General features: G+C 35.5%; 1 protein-coding gene across 2 annotated transcripts in view; it reads right to left on the reverse strand.

Moving 5' to 3' along the window:
* Window positions 1–19,810, reverse strand: part of RBM26 (RNA binding motif protein 26) — a 57,986-nt gene that overhangs the window by 23,074 nt on the left and 15,102 nt on the right. The window contains exons 4-15 of one of the 2 annotated variants that reach the window (XM_009894027.1): window positions 19,742–19,806; window positions 18,910–19,121; window positions 16,786–17,046; window positions 14,043–14,282; window positions 12,430–12,566; window positions 11,904–12,063; window positions 10,770–10,881; window positions 9,804–9,963; window positions 8,211–8,375; window positions 4,547–4,678; window positions 3,446–3,517; window positions 196–324 (exon numbers count right to left, since the gene is read on the reverse strand). In XM_009894027.1, the coding sequence (XP_009892329.1) occupies window positions 196–324; window positions 3,446–3,517; window positions 4,547–4,678; window positions 8,211–8,375; window positions 9,804–9,963; window positions 10,770–10,881; window positions 11,904–12,063; window positions 12,430–12,566; window positions 14,043–14,282; window positions 16,786–17,046; window positions 18,910–19,121; window positions 19,742–19,806 (1,845 nt within the window). Of the gene's footprint in view, window positions 1–195; window positions 325–3,445; window positions 3,518–4,546; window positions 4,679–8,210; window positions 8,376–9,803; window positions 9,964–10,769; window positions 10,882–11,903; window positions 12,064–12,425; window positions 12,567–14,042; window positions 14,283–16,785; window positions 17,047–18,909; window positions 19,122–19,741; window positions 19,807–19,810 lie in introns of both variants that reach the window. The other variant, XM_009894028.1, reaches the window with a different exon arrangement.

A 19,810-nucleotide genomic window follows, 5' to 3' on the forward strand; every position in this document is an offset into this window, starting at 1 on the left:
TGCCTGAACATACACTGAAAAAGTAACAAAACAACGCTGAATTTTCTTGTCCTTTAAAAAGAAATCATTATAGTGAATGTAATCTTGTAACTAGTTTCATTTATGCTCTTGAGATGAACATACATAGTGCGCTATCTCTAGTGGTCACAAGTTCCCAATCTAGGTCCATTTTATAAAGAAGCATATTTAATTTACCTGTTTTTTCTTCTGTGCTTCATTAGAGTCTAGCACGGAAGTGGAAACAACAGGCAAAGATTTCTGTGCTGCCTTCAAAGCAGCAGGGTTGTACACAGTTTTTGTCAAGCCAGTAGAAGTGGATAAAACCTATAGGAGGAAATCATTTTATTTTTTTGCCAGTGAATTTCAATTATTTTTTTTTTAAAAAAAAACATGAGTGCTTAAAAATATGTAAGCGTCTTTTCTTTTGTCTGTTTTGATGAAATGGAATATAAAAATTTGGTGCAATAATTATATTTGGAGTTGCTGAAGTTAAACAATTTTTAAAGAGTCAGCACCACATCAGATATAAGAATTATGAACAGCAGATTATAAATCGTTTCCATTGAGATTTCACATGTACTTCCAAGTTTCAAATATATAAAATTTTACGTGTTTGAGCATAATTAAGGAAACAGAAGACTGAGATTTTCCCAAGAGTAACTGAACTTTTTCATTTTGAAGTTTAAAATACAGTTTTTCATGGCTGCATGAATTTTGCAAAAATTATTCAACATAATTTTAAAGACTAAGGTCCAAAGTAGATACAATAGTTCCTTTTCATATGCAGTTCGTGCAAATTAGAGCTTGCACAAGCAACAAGAAGTCACTCAAGTAGAGGGAATTCTTCAACATCGTACAGCAAAGGAAGAGACTCCTATGTCTCTGTTCTCTTTCTTAAGATTTTTCATGGGCTATGAAAATTTCTCCTTGACTTACTGTTTGCTTTACAACCTCTAAAGTATACTATATACATCTCCACAATACCAGAAGATTTGGACTATTCTGTTTTCTTATCACATTACTTAAAGGACATTTTGGCCACACCTGTATTAAAAAAATCCATGGCTAAGTACTGGAGATAATATAGGCATGATCTTGTCCGCCTTGTTAGAAAATCACAGCAATTATGGAATTAGTATCATTTCCAGGAGTTTAAAAATACTTTATATATATGTGAAAAATTAAAAGATGCATGCAGAGTCTATTGGTCACCACGCACTCCATAAAATAAGACACAATGCCCATGAAGAGGAGAAAAAACAAGAGACAGCCAAGAAACATTAGAAAGACAGAAAAGATCAAGAGACCAAAAGAATTTACAACAGAAACACTTCATATAAAAGCTTTTCACTTCATTGTGCTATTTATACTATTTCTTCCCACAGTAAAGTATTTTCTAAAGCAGATACTGCAGACAGGAGAATAAAATAAAATAAAAAAAAATCTAAGCATGTTACGGGGTATTATAAAAGGTGATATAAAATGCTCTAAGCGGGCCACTAAAAAGGAGATAAAGGTTGTTTCTTTTTTTAGCTTATTAAAGTACATTAATATATGCACATCCCAACCATAGAGTTCCTATTACAATGTAGCTTTAGGACAGGCTCAATCACAAACAGAGGACCAAGTAAAGACAAAAATATTGACACACTCCTTTTGCCCTGAACCCTCTTCATGGCAGAGTGAACCATCCTTCCTCATCTTTTAATATAAGGAGAGAGGCCACAGCTGTTGCAGCTGCATCAATGAAGACAGGATAACAAGAAGCAACATATTAGTGTCTTCCAAATCTCTTAATACTATTCAAGAGAAGGAATAGTGTGAATGTCTTCACAAGTTCATAAATTGCAAGTCCATCTACAGATCTTAAAAGGCCTCACAACGACTGTTTTTTCTCCTTTTACTCCTGCTCTTTGGCAAGCACAGCTACCTACCTTCTTACTGGAAAGTTCTTGTCAAACCCTGCACTCACTCAGAAGCAAAAAAACATCTCAGACATGACATCTATGTTTTTTGACAGCTGTCAATCTTTTAATGTCTAATGGTTTATAGAGCGTTATCACTGCAAACTAAGCAAGCTATTTCCTCGTAAAGGGACAACAGTAGGCAAAACCAGGTCAAAGTTTCAAAACCTTACTAAAAATGTCAAAGGAACAGCCTAGCAGCTAATCAAAAATCAGTCTGTACTGTAAGACAATACAGCGGAAAACCATTTTAGCATGACTTTACTTTGTAGAAAAGTGTTTCAGGATAACTCAACCCTTATACTCAAAAGTATTTCCATTCAAACCGAAGCAGACTTCTTACTTCTAAAGTAAGCATATAGCATGTATGCAAAATGTAGTTCAGGAATACACAGTAAGATACTTATCTGCAACTCATTTAGGGCAACAAAAACGCAACTAATCAAACCAACAACAAAATACAGGCAATAAGACAAGATGAGTGTACTTAAGTGGACTGCTCAGCTTGAAAGGAGTTGAAGAGACATCCTCTACAATTACAGCTCAACATTATTATTGTTACCTTTGTATGCTGAGTGCAGCGTAGTATCTTTGGAGTGAATTTTACTTGTTAGATTCTACTAAATGCATTAACTGCCATACTGTAAGAAGGCAGGGGGATAAGTGCAGTGGATTCTTCATTCATTTCAGGTCAAGACAATTTCTGATAGAAAAGACAGATACCTGGGCAGAGGAATCTTGTAACTGGCTAAAACTTGCTGTCTTTCTACCAACAGTCTTGTCAAATGAATGTTACAAACACTGGGGACGCCTGTCCCCTAAGGTGCTAAATAGATCTTGAAACATGCATCACGAACTTTGCTACTAAATACATCAGTAACTCCGTCTTCTGAAAATTGCAACCACTGGGCAAAATACATAACTCATAACCACCATTCAGATGCATCTGGCTCACCTTACCTCTCTTTGTCCCTTCTATACTTATTAATTTCCACTTTTATCTTTTCACAAGTACTTCAAATTGTAAGACCCAATGAGAGGGTGACACAATGAGAGGGTAAATGTTTACAGCATCACCTTTCAAGGGACACAAAAGCCCAAAAATGTTTTTATAGAAAGGCATTCTATAGATTCATATGTTGTGTCAAAATGTATTTATTTTTAAAATTTATTTCTATATTTTTCTAACAACTCAGGATCCTGGAACATAGCTAGTTATTTTCATGACTGAATAAATGGACCCCACGGTATTAGAACAAAAACCACAAAATAGCAGCTTCTGTCCTAGCATATTTTATTCTTATAATCAGCCATCTGCTAAACTGAGTTTTTATATATTATAATTCGTAAACCTAACCTTTAATGAACCTTTAACTTTATAGTTATGAAACAAACTTAATATTGACACAAGGGGTTTTATAATAAAATGAATTCTACTGAAATTAAATGTGAGAGGGAGAGAATACCAGACATTCTCTTACCTTTTCAGTTGTTGGAGTAACTGGCTTTGACACAAAACCCAGCCTATCCTTCACAGATAATTTAGTCACATTCTAAGAAAACAAAACAAAATTACAGTTCAAATATATTTTACTTTATGAATATTTTACTGTTTCCTGTGTAATTCCAAATGTTAGGAATTTAGAAAAAAACGTATTTAACTTACAAAACCATAGACTTTTAAGCAACAACGCAAGAAAAGTAATATCAGAGCAGCTGATAAACTGAATTTCAGGTATTTGTTTTTGCAGTTAATATACATCTATAACTAGATCGGAGAAGACAAAGATAAAGTCAGATTTGGAATCAAAGATTACGCTGCATACTTTTTGCAAGGAGTTCATGACATGCTAGTTGGCAGAGGATTATCTACACAGGCCCTTTTAAGTACACTTCAGTTTCTACCTTTTATAATCTGGTATTTGCAGGCATCAACTGCAGGAAGTTGCTGTTTGAATTTAAACTACAAATGTTTTCTGAAGCGTGGTGGTCTTCCTTTTCAGAAGTAAAACTAAAGTAGTGGCAGAATACTAATAATGAGATACTTCTAACATAATAAAAATTTGAAGGCTATTTCTAAACGGGAGTAACATGTCATTCTGTCATTATTTATATTGGTACTGTGGTTACAGTTGTCCTTCTATTAAGGGTGACGTACAAATACTAAAAACACTTTTAAATGCTGACCATTGGTCTCTAATGGTTTTAGCCATTTAACATATATAATATTAAAAAAAGGATAGCTTTTAGTTCTTTGGGTAGAAACCAACTTTATTTTGAAATCTGAAAACTGCAATTTAATGCATTACTGAAATATTTTCAGAGTTTGGTTGGTTTTTTTTTTAATTAAGTAAAAAGCTGTGATACTAAAAATTAAACACCATGCTTGGGTGAAAAAGCCAAATATCATTACACCCATGAAAACTTTAATATCAAAACGCCATACGCAATCGAATTAGATGCACTTATAAGTAGTAAATGTGTACTTGCACTATATGAGGAACTGTAACAGATACATTCATACCCTGTGGAACTTATTACAGAAACAAAATCGCGCAACTGCTTTTGACTATCATACATACCTGAGTGACTTCTGTATTGGCACTCTGTGCTTCTGCAGGTTCAATATTACTTGCAGGTACCGGACCTAATCTCTCCTTGACGGATTGCTTCACTACTGGTAAACTAGGTTGCTGAACTAAAGGTTGTATTACCTGTAACACCACGCACCCCCAAAAAAGCACATCATAACATTAACAACAAAAGGCTGCTACATATGTAGTTCAATAAATACACAAAGAAACTGCTGCAACGGCATTTCAATTTACACTTCTTCCTTTTCATCATTCAATAGCTTTTTCACCTGATGGCAAAAATAAACACTTCATGAGATTTAGGATGTTATATTGACTATTTGTATAGTGCATACAGCAATAACATCTGTTTTGCGCTTGCAGCTCTCAGAAGTGATCAAACAAGTCTGATCTATTTCTGTTAATCACGTCTACTTAGACTATCTTAATTTTCACCTGTTAGAACTCAATAAAAAGTAATAAGCAGTCCTCTGATTCCTTTCACAAATCTTTCATCATCAACCATTTAGTTATACAAAAACAAAATACAAACTTGTATCATAAAGACTATCGCTTTTTAATAGCAATATGTCACCTTTCATCTCCTATGTATTTAACTCGGACAAAACAGAAAAAGAAAGAAGAATATGGAGACATGCAGTCATGGGACTGAGGAAAAAGAGTACAGAGCAGCCAGTCTTTGAACCTACTACAGATACGCCCTGACAGCTAACACCTTGCCTTTTTTTCCTTTGACAAATACATTAAACACTTAAGACCAAAAAAATATGCTTCCATGCAAGCTTCCTGTCATATTTATGACCCTCAGGAGGTCACCTAATCCATTCCTCCTCTCCAGGGCAAAGTCAGCTATACCTAGGCCATTACTGACAGTATCTATCTATCTAGTTCTTACAGTTTTCCAATGTAAGAGGCCTTACTACCTTGCTCGGCAAAAGCATTTCAGTATTCTTTAGCATTAGAAAATGTTTTTAATATCTAACCTAAATCTCCTGTGCTGCCTTTTAAGCTCAGTACTACTTGTTTTATCTACCACAGATGTGGAGAGCATATTATTTCTGCTTCCTGGCAGAAAACTTTTATTTGATGATTTATTATAGTGGAGTCCCATCATCTTACTAATTATTTCCACTCCTTTCAGAATTTCCACAGTAAGAATTTTCCAAAGTAATCCTGCTGAGGAAACAGCAATGGCAAAGAAATTGTCCAGGACCAGATACTGCTGAAGGGACAACTTAAAAGTCAACTGATTTTACATTGAAAAAAAATCAAAAGCCTGTCTTTAGTGCCTGACAGAAAAAATCTGGCGAAAAACCATTATAAATACAGGTAAAATTAATTCAGCTGTAATTAACACACCAGGAATCTTGACAAAAATTCAAATACTCATCGTATGTGAAGTACTATAAGAAAAGAGTTTTCATACTACTTGTAGATATGATACCAAATATTAATTTCAATGAAAAGGGAAGTATTCATGCTCCTGAAAGGCATATGAATTAAAAATATCTGTTTACTGACTCAACAATTTGATAATTGTTATATTTTGGGGTAGTAGAACATGAAAGCATTGCACCTAAATTTTTAATTTCCTGTTTACATTTTTCTTGCATTCTGCACCCTCTATCACCCACAACAGACTTCAAATTGTAGTCTCCTGACACCTGCCTTTCAGGCTGTCCTTTGTGAAGTGGGAACCCTTAATACTGTCACCTGGTACGAACGGGAATTCATTCTCAAACCATGAAGGTTAACTTGTCAGAGGTAGTGTGCTGGGAAGCTAGTAACACCACTAAAAACTATAAGACTATTTAAAATTGATGTTTTGCAAAATAACAAATATACAGATTTGAAATACACAATTAATACTCAAAGCTGAACAGCATAATCAGCAAATACGCCGATGGCAGTAACTGTTCAAGCTATCCTTGTCAAAGAGGTAATGTTTGTATAAATGCAAATGACATACTCCACTGCCCTCTTCTGGCGGATGAGATGTAAATCATGCTTAGAAAACAAATACCATTTTGAGTAGTATTAGTTCAGATCAAGCATCACATTTATAAATTTGATTCCAAACTCAAATCTATAGGATGATAACTAGGGAGATAGTGAGATAAGTGTCATTAAACCTGCATTTTAATGCAGGTAAAAAGCAGGACATTTGTTACAAAAGAAGGAAAGGAAACTTAAAATGCCCTACAGCAGGATTGCTATGGAAAACTGAGTCACTGATTCCGAATGACGACATACGCCAGAGAAAGAAGGAATTAAAAACTCAGAGCAGCAATTGAAAGAATCTTCTAACTCATTTGTTCATTATATCAGTGTATATAAAAAAATGAACTTCTACAGAGCTTGCTTCATATTTTCTAAGTGTAGAATGTTGTTCCATACTGACAGCAAATCCCATAAAGCAGGACACACACGTATTTAGAAGGACTTGCTACACCAGGAGCTAACTGACAAGACTCTCTATCCAATAACCTACATGACCTGGGAAAATCCAAGCTTCCTCTTATGTTTGAGTAGACCCACTAAGCCTGCTAACAAATCTGATTTGGCTTGCCACAGGTTATGAATCTAAGCTCCACAACAGTAACCGCTATTTCATATTCTGAAAAAGTTGCCAATGCTGCTATGCACATGACAACTATCAACAGGTACTCCACTGTGCAATTCAATCAAAAAATGTAAAACAGAATAGAATAGTTTAGTTGGAAAGGACCTACAGTGATCATCTAGTCCGACTGCCTGAGCACTTCAGGGCTAGTTAGAAGCTAAAGCATATTATTAAGGGTATTATCCAAATGCCTCTTAAATACTAACAGGTTTTGGGCATCGACCACCTCTCAAGGAAGCCTGTTCCAGTGTCTGACCATCCTCTCAGTAGACAAATGCTTCCTAATGTCCAGCCTGAACCTCCCCTGAAGCAGCTTTGAACCATTCCCATGCATCCTGTCACTGGATACCAGGGAGATCAGCATCTCCCTCTCCACTTAAAAGTATAAAATGTCCCTGATCCGTTTCCCCAAAATTGGTGTTTCTAATGCAGCTCTCCTTTAACACTGTAATTTGCATGTCCCCTCTCTCTACATACGTATGTGTGTATATCTGTATATACATTCAGGTACCTTTGTGTAAAACCAATTCTACTTCTACTTTCTATAGCAGTATGCATGCTCAACAGGAAAGGAAAAAGGGAAAGACTGGAAAAAACAGCACCTTTTGGAAGAAAATGGAGATTATCTTCCAAGAAAAGAAATGTAACTCTGCTGTCTTTCTTACGCTCACCAGAAATAAAAAAAAAAAGCCTATGCTAGTTAAAGCAAAATAGAATGTTATTCAGCAGACAGTAGCATCAAATCTTGCTTCACATGAGATGACGAGATGACAACAGAGTGGAATTCTCCGTAAGTCACAGAAGGGCTTTCTTTAAATATCTTCAGTCTTATCTTGCTAATCAACCCCTGAACCTTGTGTTTGAGGTCAAAGAATCTAGAATTAAAGAGTAACTTTTGGAAAAGAATTATATGAAGTATTCATTATTTCAAAAGTACTTAGTCTACTTTCTACAAATGTTTTTTTTTTAAATGTTTAAAAGATTACATTTTACATAACGTTCTAGATAGAATGGCCTTAGATCCTCTACCTTCTGTGTAGTAGTTTGGATTTGTGGTGCACTGCCTTCTCGATGCCAATAAACTTTAATAAAACGATTATTTAACACTGCTTCTGTACTTGATATAGCTTTCTTTGCTTCCTCATGTGTGGCAAACTGAATAAGGGCACCTTCTGGATCACCTTGATATGCAACCTAAGATTTAAAACAGAAGAGCAAAACTTACTGCATGTAGGATTCCAATTTGTGTCTCAGTTATCATAAAATCCCTAGTTTCAAGGCTCAGAAGCTTACAGTTTAAACCCAACATGGGTCAGCAGATAAATACTTACCGCTCATGATTCTGTTTGAAAAGCCTGGTGTCAAGAAGCAACCTTGAGATTAAGCTAATAAACTTCAAGAATAGTTAAAAAACCCAAACCAAACAAATGGAAGTAAAATACCTAAAATAGTCAAGAGTATTTCTAATTGCAAATATGAGTAGCTGTTTAAAAGACAAGAGGAAGCATCACTGAAGTAACAAAAATTGCTACAAAAAATACAGGGGTCAGTTAATGAATGTCCTACCTAGTATGAGAGCTAGACAACAAAGTTCATTTTGGTTTTCCTCCTTTGAGCATTAACGTATTATTTTAGACAACTCCAAAGAACAAAAATTATACCTTTTGGAAAAAGAACATAGCTTGCAATATCTACCTGTGTACCTGTCTGTCTCTCTACACACATTCACACACAATTTTACTTGCCTTACTGAATCCCGCTGCCTGCTAATATATCAATATTCTTAGATGAAGTATGGAAAGACTTAAGAAATATTTAAAAGCAATTAAGAGAGATTTAAATTCCCTCAGTGTTCAGATAGGCACAGGAGGTTTATTCTGTACTCTATCAGTATGCACAAAAATATTCTATTACACCTCTTCATTAAACCTCTCAGTGCAAACAAGAAAGCGTACATAGAAACACTAGCTAGCATCTGAAACTTGTTCATAATGAAACACGATGAAAGATCAGACTGAGTAGCTCAGAGACTGGGTCTGAAATACTGACGTTACACATACAGCCTGCAATATGCAACATCAACATAAGTTAGGCTTTAGTTCTTTGCACCTCTCTTGCATCTTTCTCTAATTGTTTGCTTATTTCTGTTTACAAATGTGGGTCATTCAGATACACCACTAAGTGACACTTTATCCCTTGTAATTACTACTATGGGACTAGAAAGAAATTACATCACAGGGACTGCTTTCTGGATGAGAAACACAGGTTTTCTGTATTCACCACCTATCTTAAAAAATACAGAGGGTTTATGATACCAGATCCAAACTTGAGAAAAGGGGTGACGGAAAAAACACCTCAAAACAATTTTCAATGTTTTAAACAACGTATCTTAAAAGTCTTATCTGTGAGGAAAACATTTGTTCAAAATCTAAAAGACAACTAGAACATTCCACTTCTGCTTCTTCAATGACAATTCCCTTAAAAACAATGAGATCATGTTTACGAAACAAGTTAGGAAAATAATGACAAAAGCTTCAGGGACCAGTTAAAAAACAACTGGCATAGTCCTTTTAATAACTACCTCAAGTCAAAGCACACCACCTTCTCTTTGTTGACTCTTACCTGTAAGTTGACTAAGTTTCCAAACTTACTGAAGTGCTCATTAAGTTTGCTGATATTGTTAAGTTCTGGTGGAACTTTCCTCAATTCAAGTTTTGTATTCTCATTTCCAAACGGCAACTTCTTCTGGAAACCTGGACTATTTGTTCTGTTAAAATTTTGCCTGCAACAAATAAAAACCAAGCCAGAAATCCATAGCAAGCTAGCAAACACAATGTTAAATTCTATATGCTTACATAGGAGCATGTGTGTGAGACACAGATAGATCTGCAGACTTAAAGAAAAAAAAGTAATTTTAGAAAACTGTAGAGGAGTACAGCACATGGACCCATATATCTGCACTTTTCCCCACCAATATTCTCAGCATACCCCAGCACTTAAATCTGCGAGATAATTCACAATAATTTGCTTGTGTCAGTAAGTCCCAACTTCCACATTGCTTCTTTCCAAAAACTATTTCTCAGCTACTCCATGGATTTTCCCCACTAACACTTCAAATAACTATTACTTCAAGGCTCTCCTCAGTCCCAGTAATCTCTTAAAATCCCTTCCAACCTTGTGTCACCACAGGTATATCTGGACAATAGCCACTGCACCTTGTATTTTCTGACACTAACATACCTGGCAACTCAATCCAAAATAGCAATGATGCAATTCACATTTCAAAACTAAAATCAGTCATCCCTAACAACCATCACACTGCAGCTTTCCCGTTTCTTAAATCATTCCAGCTTTCAGGGAGTAGACCTTGATACCATCCAAAGCAACTTCAGCTATCTCTATACTGCCCTTGAGAGAAGACAGTTAAATACAGATCACTCTTACAGTGTGATTTATTTTACTACAGTCAGCTTATTCACAGGTTAACTTGGTTGCAATGTATATAGATTTTATATATGTTTCAGATTACAGCACAGAGCTCCATGGAATTTCAGCTATTAAGCCAACCTCATGTTAATGATCACTCACTTGTCAAACCAAGTCTTCTTTGTAGGAACTCCACCATCCCCTGCACCAATTGTTCTTTTCCTGGATTCAGCATCTACCACTATTCTCATACTACTTTTATTAGGAGGTTTTTCTGTGAACAGATAAAAGATTTTACAGTATTTTTTTTGCATTTTCTGTGTTAAAAGGTATTCTGCTTACATTGAATTTGCATTGAAAAGTACAATTGTTTATTTTGAAATTACTATGATCCCTATTCAAACTGGATCAAATCTTGGTTGCAGACTTTTCTTCTTAGCTATCAACAGATGCTGTGACAGATCAGAATTGCTAATAGCTTTCAATCTGTCACAGTAACATCATACATAAGGAAAACAAAACAGGTGTGACAGAAGGCATCTGCCTCAAGATGACTGCATTCACCGATTCACAGTGTTCTGTACAATACTTTGAGGCTCACACCGTTTCTGCTAACACCTCCATTCTACATATTAGGTGGCACGCACAGAAGTGCTCATGATAGGAAATGTACAGTACTCAAGAGCACTAACACCTAAGAGCAAGATTTAGGGATGCGGTGGGAGAGGAGTGGCTCTAGCTGAAGAACAGGAATCATATTAGGGGACTCCTCACTGAAAATACACCAACAAAAACATAGTAAGATTAAATACAAATACATACAAATGTAAATAAACCCACATTAAAAAAATTGGGTTTATCCCTCTTCCATTCTCATTTTGTATGCTGCTGCTTCTTCTCAGGGCCACTGGAACTATGAGGTTAAGATTAGTCATACATAACTGTCTGCTACTGGATAAAAATTACTCCCTCCTCTCTGCAGCAAAAATCATCTTAAGAGTCTGCTACAGAAACATTACCATTTTTCTACATAAAATATATACGAAGTGACTAGTTATTACAGCCAAGCGTAAACTGTGCAATACTCTAGCATGAGATTTAATTTTAACTTGTAAAAATGCACATACAAAGCAACTAGGAGCACAATTTCCTATTCAATTAAACTTCTCTTAATTACAAAAGATTTATTAAAAAAATACAATGTTTTCCAGTATTACATTCTCTGAAAACGGCCTCAATCTGCATAAATGTAAGAAAAATCAGCTAAACTAAACAACTACAGATTTGAGAGCATACCTCTGGGTGGTAGATCCATATCACCTGATGTGAGTCCTATCAAATTTGGTCTTTGGGCATGTACCCTATGTCTATACATAGGTCTTGAAGTATTTGTTATACTTGGAGCTTCAGGATTATAGCCATCTGTGTCATACGTTTCTGGTAACAAAGAAATTGTCTAATTAAAATAAATTGCAGTTAAAACCCCTAAGGTTTCAAATATAATATTTCATTTAATTACAAGATACAGTTACAATGGCAAAGTTGTATAACAACTATCCTAAAACTGCCATGCCAAATTTTCTGCTTAAACACAGTGAAACTATTACTCCATAGTCAAGATTCACATTTTACATGCAAATTTTACTTCCATCCTGAATTAAGTCAGAGAAAAAAAGAGTATTAAATTACTGTCACAGTGTAAATGACACAAACTTATTCTCCTAAACTATGAAATTATAATCTCTAAAAAGTACACTATAGTATGAATCAATGTTATTCTATTTAGCAAACCTTGTGGGCAAAGCCTCAGTACTACACCTGCTGTAAAAAGAGAGGGTGGAGCAGGAGGCGGCTGGTGATGAATACCCGTTGTAACAACAGTAGGAACTGAGCTAGTTGCTGAGTTTGGGGGAGCATCCATGCCAGCAGGCTGCAATGGGGGAAGTGGAGGGGGTGGTCCTGCCAAAACCGAAGAAAAACAATTAATTAATTTATTATCCACTAGACTTCCATTACACTCAACTCATAAGGAAATCGATCTGAAATGTTTTTAAGGCTATTTAAAAAAAAGGGGGTGAGAGGGCATGTATACAGACACGATGCTGTACCATTCATTCATATGAAACCATCCCAACCACCCAGTACTCAGAGCTTAGACTATATAGAGAAGAATTTGAATAGCTTAACATTTCTCTGAACACCTTCTTTCTATAAGCAAAATTTAATTGCTAATCCAGTATTTATCTTCACCAACAGAAGATCTTTAAAGCTCTATAAAACCCCCTCAAAGAAACAAATTCTATTGTTTTAATAAGGTATAACAAAAATATTCTATGATAATAATTAACTTGATTAAAATTATTTTTCCAAATACCCAGGAAGAAACCTACAACTGGTGGAAAGTCAAACGTATCTTTCTTAAAACTGATGATCTTTTTTATCTGTTTGGTTGGTTGAATGTTTTTTACAACAGGTTACGTGACACTTTCAAAGCTAAGCAGTCAAGCCTGACCTTCAATTTAGTCATTGGCAAAACCAGGTTTCGGAAACAGATACTAAATCACATATTTGGACTTTCCACACAGATCTGGAAATAGCATGCAAGGAAGAACTGATCACCACGGCAATCAGTTACTCTCTATAGTAAGAGAAAGAAATAAATTCAGTTCTTACTTAAATATACTATCAACCAGAAAAGAAAACCTTTTAAGAAACTTTCAAGCAATATCAAATATCAATTATTCTTGAATAATTTTACCAAGTGGGACATCTAAGTTAATAAAAAAAGAGAGAAAGGAATAATCACGTAAAACTAACATAACAGTTTTTAAACCACACAAGGGAACTGAATAACAAACTGCTATTTTATAAATGAGAGCCTGGCACACACGTTTTCATGTAATTTTTAGTGCTTGAGCCAAAGCACTTTGCAAGGAAGGAGTAAACAAGCTGGAGAATTTTCTTAGTTACTTTACAAGTTTAGTTTCAAAATTAATTCCAAATGACATACTTTCAAGTGTAAATTTGATGTGGTCATGAATTCTCTTTAATTTTAGCATTACAAATTATATGTTTAATATCTGTTGTTTCCAGGATTTTCCCTTCTTCTCTAACAGTAGTCAGTTTCAGACAACTTCTATAAAACTCAAGGAACTGAGTTTTGCCATGCCATGCTTTTGCTTACACACAATTAAAATACTAATCCCTATTCAGATTCAGATTTAACATGCAAATTTTACAACAATCAACTCTGCAACAACCACCACAAAACCCAATCATTTGGGGGTAAGCTATGCCATAGTAGAGCATAGTACAACTTCCTAAAATATAGTTGGCACTCTGAAAACAATTTTTTGCACTGCATACAACTCAAGTAAAATCCAGGCTTTTCTACTAAAAAAATGGCTTTACTTTCTACTAAAAGATGGCAGTTACCTGTTACAGGTGGAAGGCTAGGTGGTAAGGGGCCTGGTGGTGGCACTGGAGGTCTAAGGTTAACAGGAGGAGGACTCAGAATTGGTGGAGGGGGAGGAAGTCCAGGAGGAGGTGGTCCTTCGACAACAGGGGGTTGTGCTGGAAAAGGCAGAATGCCAGGAAGATTCACGTCTTCTACCACGACTGGATCGCTTCCGTGATCAAAAGGGCACATGTCTCCTCTCATACAGAAACCCTTTTCTGAAACATAAAAAAAATTGTTGTTAGTATTCAACAGCTGTAGTTTGATTCAGAGAAGATATGAGACATTATCTGTGTAATACAGTAGTTTGCAAATCAAGAGCTTCATATACCAGCAGAAATTTATATTCGAAAATGAAATTGGCTGTTTAACAATCAGCACACAGGAAGATTGCAGCAACATTCTAGCAGAATGAATATAGGAGTTAGATTTTTCTTGAAGAATTAACTCGGCACTGAATTGTAACAAACTGTGAAAGCAAAGAATAAAATCTAGTTTTCATCACATTAACCAAAAAAAGTGTTTCTAAGTAAAAAGTGCAGATATTGGGATTGAGAAACCCCTATTAAAGTTGAAAGTTATATTGTAAAATTGCAACATGAGAAAATTCACTCCAATTCCTCCTTTGCAGCTATTTCAGGAAGAATTAGAATATTTTGCTATAGTTTAATGTGATTATGTAAGAGCAAAAAAAATGCTATTACTGATATATATGTATTGTATATGCACTTATATACATACATATGTAAATATTAAATACACACATATAAATAAAAATGAATATGCATGCATTTATTTTCTTTTACATGCAAGTAAAACATTGGAGTGGGTCCAGAGGAGGGCCACAAAAATTATTAGAGGGATGGAACACCCCTCCTATGAAGAAAGGCTGAGAGAGCTGGGATTGTTTAGCCTGGACAAGACAAAGATGGGGAGAGACTTTTTAGTAGGCCTACAGCAATAGGACAAGGGGTAATGGTTTTAAATTAAAGGAGGGCAGATTCAGACCAGACATAAGGAAGAATTTTTTTTACAATGAGGGTGGTGAAACACTGGCACACGTTGCTCAGAGACACTGTAGATGCCCGATCCCTGGAAACATACAAGGTCGAGGTGGACGGGGCTCTGAGCAACCTGATCTAGTTGAAGATGTCCCTGCTTATAGCAGGGGGGGTTGAACTAGATGACCTTTAAAGTTTCCTTCTAACCCAAATTATTCTATGATTATCTGTTTAGCCACAGCATCCACAAAACCCCCAATACAATACAATGCAATATGGGGGGAAAGTTCAAAACATCTTCAGGTAAAATAGGAAGAAAGCTGAGTGTCTGCTTCCTCAAAACATGATGCTTAAAAGCAGTCTGTATTACCTCATCTTCAGGAAGAGTTATAGAACATATAAATTGAAAAGTTAAGAAAAAACAGAAGTTCTGCAGAGGGTCAAGCAAAAATTGTGAAAGTACAGACAGGAAGAGCAGTATGTTGGAACCAGCTAGCCACAGAATGGAGAGATGAGCTTATAAATTTAGAAGACACAAGCAGCCACAAAAAAAGCAAATGCAAGAGACATCTACTGAGAGATTTCAGTAATAGTCAGAAAGGTAGGGAAAAAAAAAACAACACACAACCAGTTGAAATTTGAGGACAACTGTATCACAGTTTTCCAACACATTACCATTTGCTTCATATTCAGAAATTAGATATACTAAGCTTCTATAGAAGACACACTGTTAAAGATAAAAAGTCCCAGTGTCATGCCTGGAGATGTTATTTCAGAAGTGTGCTAGCCTGCACATTTTGTTCCTTTCTAAAAAACCTGTAGAGCTGGGAGACCATGACACAACATTCTACAGCTCAGCTTGCATTAGAAGAAAACTTCAAAACAAAACTATACTTTCACAACTCGACTTGCTCCACAGTATTGCTGTGACGTATAATGGCCAAGCTATTCTTCACAAGTAAAACTCTGCTGACACTTGAGAGCTCAACCTCCCTTTTTCTTTACTGAAAAATTAATTCTATTCTAATCATAGTTCCAAATGTAAACTGGCCTAGATCTTAAGCTTGTCGCTGTAGTAAACAACAGGAAAAAAAAAAAAAATCAGAAAAAACTTTAGGGGGAAATTTAAACGCTTTTGAGCTAACAGGTTGACTGGCTGAATTTAGCTAAGTCACTGCCAACTGCAGCAGCCTCTTCTGTGGATTTTTGGCACCAGACATGCAAAATGATAGCTTAAGACACAGATAAGCACAAAAAGCCACCCAATTTTAAGAAACACCTACACAGAAAAAATGGGTTAACGTCAGCCTGGGAAGCTGCAGCTCTAGACCTTTCTAGTTAAAAAATATCTCTCAGATAGTATGGAATAAGGTGCTAATCATGGCCAAAACTATCAAATACAGTATTTGGCTTGAACATGACATCAGACAGAAAATCTGAGAAAAAACGGATTTTTTTTATATCTTTTTTACATAAATAGACTATTTTTCATCTCTACAAAATAATTCTAGTAACTAAAAATCTATACAAACACTAATAAAAAAGCTGTCTAAAAGCTAAATTAATAAAAAGTGGGATAAAATTTGCATTCAAGAACTGAGTAACAGAAAAAAAACGCAGTATTAGAGGAGATCAAGGAAAGAAAGGAAGATTACCTCAGTCTTTTCAGAAAGAGACCCATCATAGCTGCAGAAAGCAACTAAAAAAAATACAGACTTACCATCATAATCTCTACAGCGTTTCTTTGGCAGCGGAGGTCTTCCATAGGAGTTGTGGTCCAGCTGCTCTTCATGGAACTCCGACCAGCTTTCAGTAGTGTTATTTCCATGATGAGCAGGAGCAATAACAGTAATAGTGCTGCTCAATGTAGGGACAGGGTAGTGGCCAGATGAAATATTTGTCACAGAAGAAACTGGAGTATAATTGTTCTCTAATGGATCTGTTCTATCCATATCATATTTTGGCTTTCCCAAATCCCTTTCTGTATTTAAAAAAAAAAAAAAAAAAAAAAAGAAGAGTTATATTGGATGATTTCTTCTGCACATTTTCACCAGAAGCAGCCACCAATCTGTTTAAGTATCTTTATTCCACCCCAATTCAACTCAAAATATAAAAACAATAACTGAAACGTTCTACAGGTTGCCCAGAATGCCTGTACAGTCTCCACTCGGAGTTATTTATAACCCAACTGGATAGGGTTCTGAGCAACCTGCTCCAATTTATCTGCTTTGAGGAGGAGTACTGGACTACGTGACCTTCAGAAGTCTCTTCCAACCTCAACTATTCCATGATTCTACACTCCAATGGTTTAATCAGAAAAATGATAATCTTAAAAGTACATAGTCAGCCACTGGGGTATTTTAATAACAGCTATACCCACAGTAAAGCAGAAACTCTACTTAACTTCAAGCAGACCACATCTTCTGTATTCATGCATATATTCTAAGAACTTCAGACAGAAAGTTATTCTGAATAAAAGGAAGCAATGGGCAAGAAAAAGGTAACCACCACGTGAAAACACTAAAAAGTTAAATATCTTTAATGTTTCAAGACACTGTTATTGTTGTATCTTCATATTTATCTTCATTTTATCTGCAATCAAAGGCATATATTCATTGCATGCAAAGGTTTGTCATGTCTGGAGGTATAATGGTGATTGACAAGTGTGGAACACTCATGGACAGATACAGCAGTAATATGACCTTTCATTCTGAATACATACAAACTATTCTCCTAATCTTCTAATAATACCATCAAATAAACAGTAAGTATCCAGATTAAGACAGTCGAGCTCCGTCATAAGGTAAATTCGTAGACTCAAATAACCCCACATTAAAGGAACATAAATAAAAATGTCTTAAAGATAGCAGATAAATGTGGATAAACCAGAAAAAGAAACAAAGCTTTCACTATAAGATACTGTCTATAAGATATTACCACTGCGGTTTATGTAAAATAAACCTTGAATTAAGATGTAATCACATTGTAATCTTTTAGTTAAACTGCTGCATGCTTAACTTGCTCATCTGTAAGTTGTTTGAAAACAAAACCTGAAAGAGTTCCTGAAAACCTGCTCGCATATTTTCAGGAACTCTGCTTTCCTACTTTTAAGGCTGAGTTACCAAGGTCCATTCTACGGAAAGAGAAATAATACACAGGAGACTTAAACCAGGCTGGTTTTACCTCTACATTGCTTAAGGCAGAATAAAGATATAAAATGACTCTCGATGTTCTTTTCCAAGTTATCAGTAACAGTATTGGGGGAAAAAGCATTCCTTTCAACTGAATAAACAGCTTCGTTTTTAAAGAAGCTTAATTTGAAAAACTGCTGTACTGAAGCCTTAAGTCCTACAGATATGTTTGCAAATGCAAATATTTACTGTAATAATTTCAGCCCCTCCCTAGAACACCGAGGAGGGGACAAGACAAAAAGAATAGACTTGTACTGTTCTGCTTGACAAGTCATTTGCTGTCAAACAGGTAATTTCTGCCAGTTCTACCTCCGTAGATGGGTATTAATTTCTATATCTTTCCAGACCAGATTCTGAATTTCCTAAAACTCAATGAAATGCAACTAACTTGGATTTTTCTGCCTCTCTTTGAACATTGCTTAAAAGTGCCAAACACAGTCAAAGACAGTAGTGAAGAATGGAGGGAAAGAGGGAAAAACAAGCAATGAAAACATAACCACATAAGCCTTATTTCCAGAGAAAACCAAGCTAAATTTGAGCAAAGAAACAAGAACAATAGAGGACATTTTGGTGCATTTGAAGGTAGTGTTTAAATGTAGTGTCTAAATTTTGTAGGCAACATTCACCGTATTTTAGAGACCAACTGTTGGTACCTCTGCTTCGTGTTCTGCTCCGGCTTCTGCTCCGGTCTCGATCCCGGTCCCGCAATCTCTCTTTGCTCCAACTTCTACTTCGACTCCTGCTGTAGCTCCGACTCCTCCCTCTTCTTCTGTTATATCTATCCCTATAGGAATCTCTTCTGGGAGGATTTCGGTCATAATCTCTCTTCCGAGAACGTTCATCTTTTTTCCTTTCATCACGGCTTCTAAACATGTAATTTTGTAGGTTATTACAAAAATTATTAAGCCGTAATTTAAAACCTTAACTACCATTAAAAACCTTCAGAAATGGCAATGGAAAATTAGAGAAAAGCTACAAACGGAATCTAACTATGGCCCTTCCTTTCGCCTCAGAAGACTTTTAAAATTCTTTTAATTGGTTTACGCATTTTACTTTTACCATCCATACGATTTTAAAACCTATGTAAAATTCTGTTTCTGCCCAACAATGCACCTTCCCCAAGTTGGAAACACCAAAAGGTAACAGTTACCGAAGGAAGACTTCTAAACTAAAATTATCACAACTCAATCTCAACACTGAGCAGAGTAACTGTACATATGTATATATATATGTATATATAACCCACAAATCTAACATAAAAATGAATCATGAAACTCAAATGTAATAGTTGTGCACAACTCTAAGACAGTTTACACTGTCACTTGAATATTTGCCATTTAACTACATATGCGTAAAAACAATGAAAGTTTCATTTTTAGGCTTATTAGGTGATCTTACAGAATGAAAATATTTAATTTGGTTAACACCATAAAAATCCAAATCCATCTGATTACTGATATAATCCAATAGGTTAAGAAAAATCACCTGGTATCTCTGTAGCGAGAACTTGACTGAGGAGGGCTGTGATTTAATCTTCTAGAAAACTTTTTCTCA

This window comes from Charadrius vociferus, unplaced genomic scaffold (assembly GCF_000708025.1).
Source record: "Charadrius vociferus isolate BGI_N301 unplaced genomic scaffold, ASM70802v2 scaffold11, whole genome shotgun sequence".
NCBI classification, from domain to species: Eukaryota; Metazoa; Chordata; class Aves; order Charadriiformes; family Charadriidae; genus Charadrius; species Charadrius vociferus.